Source organism: Orycteropus afer, unplaced genomic scaffold (genome assembly GCF_000298275.1).
Source record: "Orycteropus afer afer isolate SDZICR_OR568_19922 unplaced genomic scaffold, OryAfe1.0 scaffold00049, whole genome shotgun sequence".
NCBI classification, from domain to species: domain Eukaryota; kingdom Metazoa; phylum Chordata; class Mammalia; order Tubulidentata; family Orycteropodidae; genus Orycteropus; species Orycteropus afer.
In genome coordinates, this window is record NW_006921636.1 from 10,730,427 (window position 1) to 10,745,503 (window position 15,077).

At 50.1% G+C, this 15,077-nt stretch overlaps 1 protein-coding gene across 1 annotated transcript; it reads right to left on the reverse strand.

Moving 5' to 3' along the window:
- Positions 1-3,761: 3,761 nt before the first annotated feature.
- Positions 3,762-14,198, reverse strand: CD40 (CD40 molecule). The gene is made up of 9 exons (XM_007938439.1): positions 14,148-14,198; positions 10,697-10,775; positions 10,222-10,347; positions 9,870-10,016; positions 9,440-9,533; positions 6,262-6,323; positions 4,789-4,875; positions 4,658-4,686; positions 3,762-3,929 (listed from the first exon to the last, which is right to left on the reverse strand). Exons 1-9 carry the CDS (start codon positions 14,196-14,198, stop codon positions 3,762-3,764), a joined length of 843 nt encoding a protein of 280 aa, XP_007936630.1.
- Positions 14,199-15,077: the final 879 nt, after the last annotated feature.

The following is a 15,077-nucleotide window of genomic DNA, read 5'->3' on the forward strand; positions in this document are numbered from 1 at the left end:
AAAAAAAAAAACCTGTCTTATAAAGGTTGTCACATGGACTGTGTGTAAAGGTCTTTAAGCATAGTCAGCACTCAACACTGTGAGCCCTTAGTATTGTTACTGCCCCAATCCCAGGTCAGGGTGAGACACACAATAGGAATGCAGTCAATATTTGTTAAATGAAGAAAGGAAGGAAGGCAGTGGATGAAAGCTGGGAATGGATGAAGTGGCAGAGCAGAGACTTCAGAAGGCTCAGGCTCATAGGCCAGGGAGAAGGCCTCCTCTGCTGAGGAAAGGCCCGGTGTGGTGTGGGTCCAAGCAGCTGCCAAGGTCTTCGGACGTTAGCTTGGTGCCACCTGCTGGCTAATGCATGCCTCACACCCACCCCCTCCAGCACAGAAGCCAGGGTGGACCCTGCACTGAGTTTGTCCTCTGTGCAATTTTTAAAACTAGCCAGACACTTAGAATTCATAGGGCCCAGGTCTTCATCACACATCTGGAGAAACCCAAGCCCAGAACCAGAGAGTAACCTGCCCAAGGTCACGTGGAAAGTTCCTGGCCAATCTCCAAGTAGAACCGAGAACTAGCTGCCAAGAATCACCACCTCTTCCCTCTGTCACGGAGGCTAAGATATACAAGACTGAACCTGTTCGCCCATGAGCTCTGCTGATTCTCAGGGGAGCTCCCCCCAGAAGCAGACCCCAAGCCCAGGAATGAATGCAGGCACTTCATTTGGGAGTTGATTCAAGGAAAGATCAGTAGGGAAGCAAAGAAATGAGATAGGGGAGGGAATGGAAGGAAACCAACGCAGGGTGTCTTACGGGGGTGTTAGCACAGTGGGTAAGTGGTGCTCCTCCCTTTCAGGAAACGCTAGGGGTGGGTCCAGCCATCTGTGTGTGGTCTAACAAGCCTTCCGGGTGATCCTGAGACACACTCAAGTGTGAGAACCTCTGACCTAGGATGTTAAAAAAAAAAAGAAGAAGAAGCAGGCCTTCAAACCAGTCATGGTTTATGCAGTGAAATCAGAACAGACTCGAATTTGTAAAATGTGATGTACTGGAAAAATAAGTGGAACAGGAAAAATTACAGATCAAAGCCCTGGTATAGAAGACTCAGAAGAGGTAGTGAGCCCTTTCAGAAGCCTGAAACAGGAGACTTGATTAGTGCCAGGCCAGTAGAGAGCAACACACACTCAAAGTGGACCAGAGCAGTTGGCTGCCCATCATCTTTGGGCCAGGCACCATTGTTTCTGACTCTGCCGAACAAGAGAGTTGGTTGCTATGCAACACACACACTGCCCTTGTTTTCTAAGAGGGGCTTTTAAGTTTTTAGCAGAGCATTGACCCGTAATTTTTCCCACTCTGTTTATTGATTGTTCTGGCACACCCATGTTTTACCAATTCAAGTCCACTTCGATTTTGCTTCATCAGCCATGCCTGAATCGGGAAGAACTGGTCCAAAGCCCTGGACCAAACCAGCTGCCTACAGAGACCATTCTAACTCATGGTGACCCCATGGGTAACATAGTAGAGTTTTCAATGGCTGCAATCTTTTGGAAGTAGATGGCCAGGACTACTTTCCAAAGGGCTCCTGAGTGGATTCAAACAGCTAACCTTTTGGTTAATAGCCAAGCACTTAAGCATCTGAGCCACTAAGGAGCTCCAGGAGATGAGAAGGTATCAACAGTCTGCTACAGGTATCGTCTCCATTTGACAGATGAAGAAACTGAGAAGTCAAGAAGTGAGAGTGACTCACCCAAGATCACACAGATAATAGGCAGCAGAGGTGGGTCTTCTGTCTCCGTCCACCATACTGCCACACACAGCAGTGAGAAAGCTAGCATTTGGGCTCTAGGTAAGGGATGAGGGCTAGCTCTCAAAAATCCTCCTCCCACCATAGACAGACCCACTTTGTTCCACTTGCTAAACCAAAGTTCTCCACCTGGTACATACAAATGGTCCTTGAAGCTCTTCTGAGAAAGCTGCCAAGCCAGGTGCCTCTCTCTTGGTTCCCAGTTGCCTCCCCTCCTCCATCAGGGAAAAGCCTTCTCGACCCCAATCCTCTGGGCAGCAGGACACTTGGGGAAACCCAAAGCAGCTTCTCGCTAGGGAAAGGCTGAGATCCGGCGTTTCACCCCGGCTGGCCTTGTCCTCACCAGGAATCTTTGTGTTCTTCATTCTCCTCCTTGTCCTACAACCTCCCTCCCCTCCCCTCCCCTCTGCTCCCACTCCATCTGCCGCTCCTCCCGGCTAGGCTCCCCCTCAGTTGGCACAGCGGGAAAAGAGAACAGGACGGTTATTTTTATCCTGAGATGTTGCTGGGGGAAAGCGGCACCATCTGACCGAGAAGCTGCAGCTCCTGTCACAGTTGGGAGGTCAAAAGGGGTGGGAGGCCCAGGATGTCCCCAGGACAGAGCTACAGATGTAAGGGCCAGGGAGCAGGCAGGTCTGGGGAAACCAGCACAGCACCGAGTGCGCAGAGTTCTGGATGAAGCATTACTAGGAACTGCTGTGTGACTGTAGGCAAGTCACTTGACCTCTCTGTGCCTGTTGCTACCTCTGTAAAAGAGGGAGGGACACAGGCCCTGCCTGCCCCAAAGGCTGTTTTGTGTGCACACATCAAATGAGAACGTTTGCAAAAAAAAAAAAAAAACTAAGCCAAATGTGAGACCACACGAACATCGCCCTGGGGGCAGGAGCCTGGGGCCACTTTTATTTATGCTCTGAAAGTGCCCTAATTCTCTGGGCCTGAAACAGCTCAGATCACCCAGCATGGCCACCCCAGCCTTTCTTCTTACATGTCTGATGATTTTTTAATTACATAAGCAACATGCGAATTCACTCTCCTTTTGAAAAAAAAAAATTAAAATAATAAAGCATTATAGGAAATCCAAGTCTCCTTTAACCGACTTTTCCCTGGACCCTTCCTTCCTACCCCAGACATTACCACATTTTGCGTTACAGATTTCTGTGTATCCTTCCAGAACCCTCCTTATGCACACAGATATAAAGTGCATTGTATTCACACATATATCCATAGACAATACGTCATATTGGGTCTTTTTTTTTTTTAATCACATAGGTTCGTTGTTGTTGTTGTTGTTGTTTTGTGCCATTGAGTCAGACCCAATTCATAGCGACCCTTCCTTGGGTTTCCGAGGCAGTATCACTATGTAAGTAGATTGCCCAACTTTCCTTCCAAGGAGTGGCTAGTGGGTTTGAACCCCCAGCTTTCTGGTTACCAGTCAAGTGCTTTAGGCACTATGCTACCAGAGCTCCTACAAGGTTTTAGTATGTGCTTAAAAAAAAAGTTTCCATATCCATCATCTTGCAACCTTTTTTTTTTCCCCCACACCACAGTGTCTTTCAGATCCTGTTGTACAAATATATTTCAATTTTATTTAGCCAGTCCCCCACTTGAGGGGCAGTTAAGTGGCTTCCAGTTTTTCACTACCACAAACAACACTGCAATCAACGGTCATTTGCACGTGTGTCTCCCTGGGCACATGGAAACCACCGAGATACATCCCTGGTACACTGGAGGAGTTAGTGGCTATTACTATATTGTCCCCTACCCCAAAGAGTTTCGCCTCCATCTTTAAAAAGCAAATTAAGAGATAGGCTGAGCTCCAGGGCTGGAGGCTGGAGTCCTCCAAGGCGAACATTTTCTCCTGGCTGGGACCTCAGCAAGCGCCAGCCTTACTTCACGCTGCAGCAGCAGCTCTGGGCTCTCAGGCCAGGTGTCCGTTGCCCAGGCTGCCTCTCTCCTGGGCACCCAGGGTCTCACAGTCTCTCCTGCACTGAGATGCGGCTCTCTTTGCCATCCTCCTGGGTGACGGGCTGGCACCCGTGTAAGGTCTCCTGCACTGGAGCCACCGGGTTAAAGCTAGGAAGGTCCTCTAGGAAAAACGACTCCTCGGGATCTTTCCTTACGCCCTTACCAGGGGGAACCTGGAGGAGCAAAGGAGTGAGGAGTGAGGTTACCCCAGCAGCCAGGCAGCCTTCACCTCTGAGGAGCCCCTCCCTCGGAAGCAGGTCTCCTCCCTAAACTCTCCTTTTTCCCAAATGGGAAATTCTTTGGGTGCCTCCTGCCCCCTGCTGGCCACACCGAGCATGACAAGAAGCTTCCAGAGTGGGAGTCAGAGGGGCTTCCAGTCTAGCTCCACCCATTGATCCAACACCAAGGCCCCAAAGACGGGGCTCCCCCACGTGTTTAATGCCAGGAAAGGAGTGGAGAGTGGCAAATGTCAGACTGTGCCAATGGGGCCAGGGACAGCTCTGTAGGGATTGGGGCTCTGGACAGGACAACAGCTGGCCTGGGGGGAGTGGGCAGGAGGAGTGGAGGCTGGGGTCTAGAGAAGGCGTAAGAGAAGCCAGTTCTGCTGCTCCCTGGACACAGGGGCAGACTTTGAACTGGGTTTACTGCCTATTAAAAAAAAAAAAAACTCACTGCAATCAAGTCAATTCCGACTCCTAGCAACCCCTTTTGGGTTTCCAAGGAGGTAAATTTTTATGAAAGTAGATTGCCTAATCTTCCTTCCACAGAGTGGCTGGTGGGTTTGAACTGCCAACCTTCTGGTTAGCAGTCAAATGTCTTAGGCACTATGCCACCAGAGGTAACAAGAAGTCAATCTTTCCAGTTTGGCAAAACTCTCCCCACCCTTCCAGATGGAACTTACCTTATTCTCTGGCTTCTTGACCACCTTACCTAAGAGAGAAAAAATGGGATGAGGGGTTGGGAAATAGGCGGCTGGTGCTGGTTTGTACCCTCTCCCCCTCTTTCTCCATCCCCTCCCACCTGAGGACTCACTGATAAAGGCAGACACAAAGAGGACAGCAAACAGGATGCCCAATGAGATGGGGATCACCACCAGAGCTCTCATCCGAGACCAGGGACCTGGAGAAATCAAGACTTCAGCAACGCCTCCTCACCCATAGTCACTGCCCACCCCTATGCCTGGAGCAGCTGTCCCTTGCCCACCACTAAAATCCTTCACTGTCTGAGCTCATGGACATCAGAGGTTTCAAACAAGTGGCACTTGGTGATATGTGGTGGCAGATGTCTTTAATGGGACCAGTAAAATTATATATATATATATATACATATGCCAACATTTTTTAAAATTGGAAGATTCTACATTAAAAATCTGGATATCTGGTCTCTCTTACAAATTTGGAAGATCTGGCCCCTGTGGAACCCATGTCTGGCAACCAACAACTAGAATAGAGTGGTGGTAGCTGTCTCTACCTCTTTCCCACACTCCCCACTGCTCCCTACTCTCTGCCCAATGTTGAGGTCCAGCATCATTTATATCTGCACTGTTGCTTTGGTCATAGATTAGAAGGGAAAGTAAATTCTCTCTTGTTGTTATGTCCCCATTCTAAGTGGTAAAATGAAAGGAAGATCAAGAAACACAAGCAAGTGAGACACTGTCCTTGCCATAAAATGTACAGGGGTGCCAAGAAAACTCGCCAGGATAAATAATATTCTTAAGTGATATATTTTTAAAAAATAATCAGCAAATTGCAGCCCACAGGCTGTCTGCCTATTTTTTAGACAAAGTTTTAGTGAAACCAGGTTTAGGATTAGGGTGAGGCAAGTAAGGCAGGATCATACAATAGCCTTCTCTCTCCACTCTTGAATTCTGTTAAGAGTCTCATAGTAACCTGAGTAGGATTTAAAATTTTGATGTTTTGTTCATCGTGGGTTGGTTGAGTTTTTTTTCATATGTGTGCATCAATTTTGATTTAAATATATAGAGATAGATAGATATAGATTAAAATATTACTTATCTTAACTGCTGTATTTTTTTGGCACTTCCTTAAGTATTGGGTCTTAGGCAAGTGCCAGGAGGAAACTGAATTTTAAAGAAAAGTAAAAAGGGTGTAGTCTTCCTCCTGACCTTTTTTACTCTTTAACATGACCTGTCTCGTCCCTGTGATGATTTGAGTTTGTGGACTGTGGTGCAGGCCCACCTCCTCATTCTACAACTAAAACTGAGGGCCCAAGAGTGGATGGTGTCCCACTGTACGGTACTCAGAGTGCAGGGAGGCACTAAGAGGGCAGCTATTAGCATCCTATTTTACAGATGAAAAAATTGAGGCTCAGAGAGGACGTAACTTGACCAGGATACACAGGTAAGAGGCAAAACTGGGACACCACAACCCCAAACTGCCTCCTCCTCTCACTTTACCTCCTCTCCTTTTCCCCACCTGGTATTTCTCTGGGCCTCAGTCTCCCCTTTCAATTTCCCACCATCCCAGCCCATTCTCCAGGACTCACCACAGACAGCATCAGTCATGCTGGTTCCCGCCTTCAGTTCTGCCAGGTCTTTGGTCTTGCAGCTGGATGCAAAGACACATATGGGTGTGTGCACACACACGCACACACGCGCACACACACACACGCACACAGAGAAAGATACGTGAAGTTTCTCTAATAGTAAGATTTCCAACCCCTGAGGGAGGCAGTCAAACAATCCACAAATCTGGGTTCACCAAGCAAGTATGTCATGCAACATCCTACGCAGGTTACTACGGGAATGACACAGACGCTTATGGAACTCACGAGTGGAGAGAAAAGACTGTTGCACGTGAACCCTTGAAGGAGTAATAATAGGAGAGTCTATAATGAGTGCCAAGCTTTGTGATGTTGGTGAAAATGAAGTAAGAAGGATTCAGAGAAGAGACAGACCCACAATGGCTGGAATGGAGAGATAACGAGTTCTGTTTAAGGCAGCATTCTCAGCCTTGGCACTACTGACATTTGGGGCTGGGCCATTCTTTGCTGTAGAAGAGCTGTCCTGTGTATTACAGGAAGTTTAGCCACTCCCTGGCGTCTACCCACCAGATTCCCATAGCACTCCCTCCCCAGCTGTGATAACCAAAATGTCTCCAGACATTGTCAAATGTCCCACGGAGAGCAAAACTGCTTTCTGTTGGGAACCACTGGCTTAAAGGTATTCTGCAAAGACTTCCCTGGGGAGGTAAGATCTGGGCAGGTCCTGAGGATGGGAGGTTTAGAGTGGCAAGTGCGTTCTAGCCAAGCGACCAAGGGAAATCAGCTGGGTATACGCAGAATGGTGCCAGGAAACTATGGGCAAGTGGGTCTTTAGAACCAAGTCATTGATGACCAAGCATGGAAATTTCAAGTGGAGTCAACTGGTGAGTCTTGTCAGCAACCAACCAGATGACCGAAGTAGTGCAAAAAATGTTTTCAAAGCTTGCGCTGGCCAGAGAGCTCCAGGGAGGAGAAATTACAGAAGAGTGGCCAGCTGGCAGGACACTGCAGGAGTCCACAAATGGGATGATGAGGACCTAGTCCAGGCTGGTCCCAGGAGGAATGGGGAGGGACGGGCAGAGGTCATTGCAATGGAAGATCCATCTAACATGGGAGAAGGAGAGAGGAGCCGAAAAGCAAGCATCTGGCTTAACCTTAAAAAACACTTGCACATGTCTCTTCCTCAAGCACCAAAAGACACAGGTCATTCCCATTTTCCAAATGAGGATACTGAGCTCAGAGAGGGTGGGCATTTGCCCTGGGGCACACCATGACCAAGCCACAGTCAGACTGTAACCCAGTTCTCTGATTCTATGACACCACGGGTACTTACAGTCAACATTCATCAGTAAGTATTTCCTGAGCATTTACTATGTATCAGGTACTGTTCCAGAAATAGGGGATGCATCAGGTGCAGGGGAAAGGGGCTATTATGGGTGAATTGTGTTCCCCAAAACATATGTGTAAATCCTAATCCCTGTACCTGTGGTTATAACTCATTTGGGAATGGGTTTTCCTACTGTGATAACTAGACAGTATTAGATTACATGTTTTAAATCAATCTCTCTTGAGATATAAAAAAGCAGATTAGACACAGAGAAGGAAGCAGAGACAGGGGCAGACAGCTGCCATACCACATGACAATCCCCAAAGAACAAGGACTTTCCCCCAGAGCCTACAGGGAGAAAGCCTTCCTCAAAAACCAGTGCCTGGAATTTAACTTCTAGTCTCCTACACTGTCAGAAAATAAACTTCTGTTTGTTAAAGCCACCACTTGTGGGTATCTCTGTTTTAGCAGCAGTAGAGAACTAAGACAGAGGCCCAGTTTTTATACTTACAGAGTTTGCAGACTTCTGGGGAAAGGTAGATAGTGAACAAGTTATACAGTTTATATGGTATGTTACTACATGTATGAAAAATGAAAGAAGGGAGAATGTGTATGTGTGTGTGCACATGTGTGTGCATGTGTGTATGTTTGTACATAGAATCTCAGGAAGGACACACAAGGAACTGGTGACAGAGGTGGCCTCCATGGAAGGGGATTTGGTGGCTGATGGACAGGGTGAGGGAGACTGATCATTAGAGGTCTTTCTGTGCCTTTTGTCCCATCTGCATGTGTCACTCATTTTTAAAAATTAAATGTAAAAAAAGTTAATGGCAGGTGTCAAGAACATTTCCAACAGGAGGGTGTTAGGCAAGACAATGAACGGCGTGTTCAGAGGCTGCAAGCCCCATGAGGCAGCGAGATGTGGGAAAGATGTCATCAGATGAAGCTGGAAAGTCAACTAGGGCTTAAATGCCATGCTCAGGAGTTTGAGTTTCACCCTGAAGGCAACAAGAGGCAGGAAGGATTTTAAATAGAGGAGTGCCGGGATCTGAAACGGGTTTTAGAAAGCTAACTCCAGCACCAGGATGGAGAACCAGCTAAAGGGGAGAGGCCTGAGGTCAGTGAGGAGGCTGAGGCCTCACTATGATGAGGCTCAAACTAAAGTGGGCTCAGTGGAGACAATGAGAGGGAGAGGGATTTCCAAGGATTTAGAAGACCAACGGACAGGACCTGGAGACTGACTTGGGGATGGAGGTGATAAAGGAAGGCCCATTGGGTAAGTGCCTGGTGGTGAGGAAAGTGAGCACTAAGTCCATTTGGGACACACAGCGCTGGAGATGTCTGTGGTCATCCAGGTGGAGATGGGCACACAGTAGCTGGCTGTGAGAATCTGGGAGCCAGGAGACAATACCGGACAGGAGATCTTGATGGGAACCATCATAAGGAGATGGTAGTTGAAGTCATGGATGTAGATGAGATGCCCCAGGGAAGGCAGGCAATGTGATTAGTAAAGAGAGCCCAGAACAAAGGACTAGAAAAACCATTCAAGGAGGAGGAAGACTGAGGAGGTGCAGAAGTGGGGGAAAGAAGGAAAACTAAGAGAGGGATCATGATACTGCAAGGAGGAGGAACTTCACAAAGATGAGAGAGACCAACAGTGTCTGTTACACTAAGAGAAAGCAGGCAAGACAAATGCTGGAGAGTATCCACTTGGTTGGCCCTAAGCCCCCTTTGTGGGTGTTCTATAGTGTGTGTGGACATGGGAGGGCAGGGGGTTGAAGGACAGAGGACAGCATGGAAGGAGAGCCTGTGTCCCTCATGGGGCAGGAAACAGAAGAGGATGAGTCGTCATACCTTGTCCAAGGGTGACACTTTTCCAAAGCAGATGACACATTGGAGAAAAAGCCGACTGGGCAGGGTTTGCAGACGGTATCAGAAACACCTGTAGCTGGAGGGAGGGTGGGGTGTGACATACTCGTCACAGCAGACCACCTGCCAAGCTCTCAAGAGAGCAAGTGGACAAGTGGGGCAGGAAGAGCTTCTGCTCTGAGCACTCTTTCATCAGCCTAGAGCTTCCCCAGCTGTTATAGGCCCCAGGAGGGTTTCTCCTGTCGCCCTCCCAAGGCAGATGGAAGGGAAGAGGCTCCATTTCCTGAGGTATCAACTTAGGTTGAAGTCTCCGTTTCCTTTGCTTTTGAGGCTGAGTATGCACGGCCCAGTGTCTCACCTGTGGCCCTGGGCTACTCTCCTGCCTCCAGAGCCAGTGCCCAGACAGGCCACTTACCGATCTCCGTGACCCCAAAGCCAGGAGGGCAGGAGCTGTGTGGGACACAGCTCTCGCAGGCGTCACTGGTGCAGTGCTGGCCCTTTTTACAGATGCACGTGGTGTCTGTCTTCAAGGTGCCATTCTTCTGGACCTGGAGCCCTAGGTCTGAGCAGAGGTGGGCAGGAAGGATGGTACCCCTTGCTGGGCCATGCTCAGAGCCTGCTGCCTGCTCTGTTGTTCTCAGACCCTCTTCCAAGTAGGGATAGTGATCAAATTCTTTAACCACTAGTACAACCCAGACCCTGGCTATTAAAGACACAGAATGGCTGTACCGTCGGGAATGAGCACTGCCCCCCAGAAGCCCACTCACTGGGCTCACAGTATTTGTGCTGGTGACAGTGTCTCTCTCTGTTCAAGGTGCCCAGGAATTCATCTGGACCGCAAGGATGGCATTGTGTGCTGACGTCCTTGGAACAGTCGTTCACCAGTTTCATTCCTGGAAAACATCAGTAAAGGAGGAAGTTCTGGCCAACTCAAAGTCAGATTCTCCTCACAAGAAATCCGGTCAGTCTTTAGGGCAAGGGGTACGGAGATGAAAATCTTGGACCCTCCCATTCTTCATGGTCTGGAGGGGGAGATGCTGGGCCACGCTTGCAGATAGGAACCCTAGTGCTAAGTAGGCAGAAGTTCACCTGGTGGAGGGAGCCGAGAACATTCTGACAGCTGGGCAGGGATCGGAAATCCCTAGGGCTGGGTTCCGACTTGCATTTACAGTTGGCACATGGGTTTGTGTCTGCCAGCAAAGCCGGGGGGCCCCACTAAGGGATGTGAGGGTGGGATCTCACCTGGAGGACAAAGATCACAGCACTGATCGTTTATGTAGTACTGGTCTTGTTTGCACGGAGTAGGAGGCTCTGTGTGGACCTGAAAAGAGAATCGTGGAATGTGAAGGAATCTGGAAATCCCTGCTGCAGCCTCCACGCAGGAAGGGGAAAGGTGGTCAGGACAGGCTAGAACTGGGGTGGAAGACCACAGCAGAAAATGAGCCTGCATATGACTTGGCGTGTTTGTTTTCAAGTAAACCGACAACAGATCTGATTTTAGAAGCTCCCAGGGAATCATTCTGATATTTTATAAAGTGGTTACACAAGAACCTTGCAATATTCTTAGAACTAGACGGATCCTCATTTTGGCTTGACTCCTGGCTTTTTCCTCTTCTCCAAGATGTGAGGATGTGAGGCCAGGGGGCTGGAGTGCCTCCCCTGGAGTCCTGAGGCTGGCTGGAGCTATATTTGGTCCCTGACCTCTTCCTCCCATCCTTCCACTCCTCCTCCCCCGCCCCCCTCCAAACCCCATCATGTTTTCACCCTCTAACTATGCTCATCCGGCCCTTGCCTCATGAAATGCTAGGCTTATAAAATTCAACTCTTTTTATTTTACAGATGGTGAGACTGAGGATCAGGGAGGCTGGGACACTTGCCCAGAGTTAAACAGCGACAGAATCCAAATGAAAACTTGAGTCTCGATGCTTCCTCTCTCCATCAACCTGGGTCTGACCTGCACCGTTTTCACTATGTCCAGGTACCACCCGTGCTAAATACGTTCACTTTAAAAGTAAACCTTGTATCATTGCCATGAGAGAAGAACCAGTATCACATCTTATAAATAAAAAGGCAACCCCAAAAATAAATCCCACAGAAACAAAACAGTGTTAATCAACCCCAGGTGGTTGCTTTTCTGGTTGAAGGACCTCCATCCCAGGTCTGCTCTGAATTTTTGTTTAAAGAGGAAGATTAGCAAATGCCTGAGAGGTGTTAACTCTCTTCGAGCTTCAGAGACTCCCTCCTTGAAGAAATGAGAAGGATTAAAAAACCTGTAAAGTGAGTCTGGGTTAACTTAGTTTTATATCCATGTGCTCCTTAAAATCATCCCACAGTTTGGGAACCACCAGTGAGAAGAGCACAGATTTGAGAGTCAGATAGCTTTCAGCTCCAATCTCAACTCTGTAACAGTTACTAGTTATTTCACTTTTCATAGCCTCAGTTTTCTTATCTGTAAAATGGGAGTAATAATGCCTGCTCTCCAGGTCGGGTTGTGAAGATTAGAAAGAATATATGTATATGGCCTAGCACAGTGCCTAGAACAGTAAAGAAAACCAAACCAGTTGCAGACAGGTCAGTTCTCACTCAGGACAACCTCGTGTGTGCAGAATGGAACTGTGCCCACAGGGTTTTCAAGAAAGAGAGCGCCAGGCTGTTCTTCCAAGCCACCTCTGAGTGAGTTCAAACAGCCAAGCTTGCGGTTAGTAGTTGAGCGTTCAACCATTTGCACCACCCAGGGACAGCCCCAGGTGCCAGTAAGTGGCAGCTTTTCATCATCATGCATGCGTGATACCTGCTTGAGTGCCAAGCACCCAGGCTATTGGGCTGGTTGTCCAGAAGCCCATCTGATCAGCGGCTCTGATTACGGAAGTGCATCTTAATGATCAAATGAGGAAGGAAGTAGAAAAGGCTGCTGCCCCCACCAGTACATACCAACGCACCAGCCCGTGAATGTCCTCCTAGCAAGCCTGGTGGGCCTTCCCTCACACCCCCAGGGCAATGACGGTCCTTTGACGCCACTGTCCAACACAGGAGACTCCTCCTCTGAAAGCTGTCAGTCCCCAGAGGTCCCACCCTTCTGCCACAAAGGAGCTTGGGACCAGCACTTGGAGATTCTCCCCATCTGAGAGGCAGTCTCAAGAATCATGCGGGCGTGGATTCCTATCCAAGTTCCACCCTCATCCAGCTATGAAGCCTTGGATGAGACACTTCCTCTCTCTGGGCCTCTGTCTCTTCATCTGTATAATGGGCCATACGGGAAGAATCAGAAGGAAAATGTCAAGCACTTAGCTCAGGGACTGACCTAAGAAGCCCTCTGTGAATAGGCCCTGCTGTTATTAGATTGGGAGCTCTGGTAGCATAGTGCCTAAGGCACTTGACTGCTAACCAGAAGGCTGGAGGTTCAAACCCACCAGCCACTCCTCGGAAGGAAGGTTGGGCATTCCTACTTCCGTAGTGATACTGCCTCGGAAACCCAAGGAGGGGTCGCTATGAGTCGGGGCCGACTCGATGGCAAATAACAACAACATTATTAGATTTGTCTAGACCCAGCCTCTGTCTGGAGCCAAAACTGGGGGTTATGAGGGCTCTTGAGAAGCCCAGGCCACCTTCCATCCCACCTCCCCTGGCTCCTCCTCCATCTCTTCCTCCAGGGCCCTCCTCCTCCTCTCCCCAGCTCCACTCTCTTCCCACCAGCCTTTCCCCTAAGAGCCATTGCTTAGAGTGAAAATGAAAGCTCCAGACCCAGGCAGCTTCCCCACTGACTTTCCCCTTGCTGTCCAGCCCTGCACACCACAGGTCATTGCACCGCCCTCATGTCAGAATCCGCAACCCCCTAAATGAGGGTGGGGACAGAGGGGCAGAATGAGCCCATCAGGTACTGGGGGGATTCCCAGGCCCCAGAATGAGGAACTACAAAAATACTTTGAAGCAAAAAGTGAGTCAAGGGCTGGGCTCTGAAAATCCCGGAGACATGCTTGGTTGGCTCTGAGCCCTTCTGGGTGCTGCAGAAACCCCTGCTGCTCTCCTAACCCTTTTCCGGGTCCCATGAACTGCTCATCCCACCACCAGCCCCACAAAAAGGTCCCATACGCCACCCTGAACTTAGCAGGCACTCAGCCCTAGGTATCCAAGATCACCCACGACTGGGGAAGGGAGGGAGAGGATCTGAAAGAAGTACCCAGGGCTCTGTCCCCACCCCCTGTTCCCACAAGATGCCCTGCATGGTGGCAACCCCGGCTGGCACGGAGGTAAAAAAGGACTCCCAGAGGCTGGCCCCTGCCCACATGGGAAAGGGGCAGGAAAGAGCCAGGAAGCAGCCTGACCCGCCCCTTCCCGGGGCAGTCCCACCAGTCTGTGTGGCAGCCTCAGGGACTTACCCAGACTCTAGCCTGCTAGTCAACAGACTGTTAGAAGTTCCCTGGACCCTACCGCGTCCACACCGTCTAGGCAAGCTTGTGCCTGCCATGCCTTCCTTAGACGCCCTCTGTGGGCCCTCTGGGACCCCGGCCCGGAAGGAAAGAAACAGCCCACCCCATTCAGCTAGCACCCGGGGTCCTACACTCAGCTTCTACCCTCCTGTCCCCCCCAAATCTGCCAGGAAAACTCCTTCCCCGAGGCCCTGCTACCCTTCCCTCCCATTCCTCGCTCTTAAATCCCAAATTCCCCGTCGGGTCGACGCAGAAACTCAACTCACGGCGGTCAACACGCTGCCCCAGACGAGACACTGCAGAGGCAGGCGAATCATGGTGGGGCGAGACCTGGGCGGCGGGAGCAGAGGGCGCGGGGCTCTGCCTTTGGTAGGAACTCCCAGGCCCGGGGGCGGTGCCGCTCAGGAAAGGGGCGGGGTCTTCTGGGACCAATCGCGGCCGGCCTAGCTGAGGGGGCGTGGTCAGGCGTTGCACTCTTCCCTGCAGGGATTTCTGCAGGACATTCCCAGATGTTTCACTTCTCCTGGAGTTTAGGGAAGCTTTTGGGAAGGCGTCCAAGAGCGAGTCCTCCCTCCTCGTCCCTGGAGAGCGGTGTCTACGGATGCTGGGGACCCTCATGGTTCTCCCCCGCCGCCTACGGAAATCCCGGCAGAATCGAAACGTCTCCGCCGCGGATGGAGAGCTGGAAGACTTCCCCTGCCCCAGAAAACCGGAAGGCCACAGCTGGGGCGTGGGAGGAGGGAGCCTGGAGAGGCGTTTCACCGAAAAAGAGTTTCCCAGCTTTGAGTTTTGCTCTCTTCCAGAGGAAATTCCCTCGCGTGGGCGCAGCGTCCCATCCATCCATCTACCCATCCAGCCATCCATGTGTCCCCATCCCTATTCCACTCTATCCCAGCTCCAGTCCAGCGTCTGGGGACCGGCATTTACGATCAGCCTTTTGGGAGCTCATCGGAATCGGATTCTCTTTGAGAATCTTATAGAATTCGAGGTTTCCTCCTTCTACAGAAACACACACTTGGGCCCACCTTTCCCCTCTTCCCGGGTGCCATCCCGCCCGGGCCATCATTGAACCCGATGTTAACACCACCACCATTAGCACAGAACACCTGGGTTCTGGTTCAGGCTCTGCGTCTGATGTGCTAGAGTCTCTTGAGCCTCGGTTTTCCCCCAATGAAACCTGAAGAGGTTCAACTAGA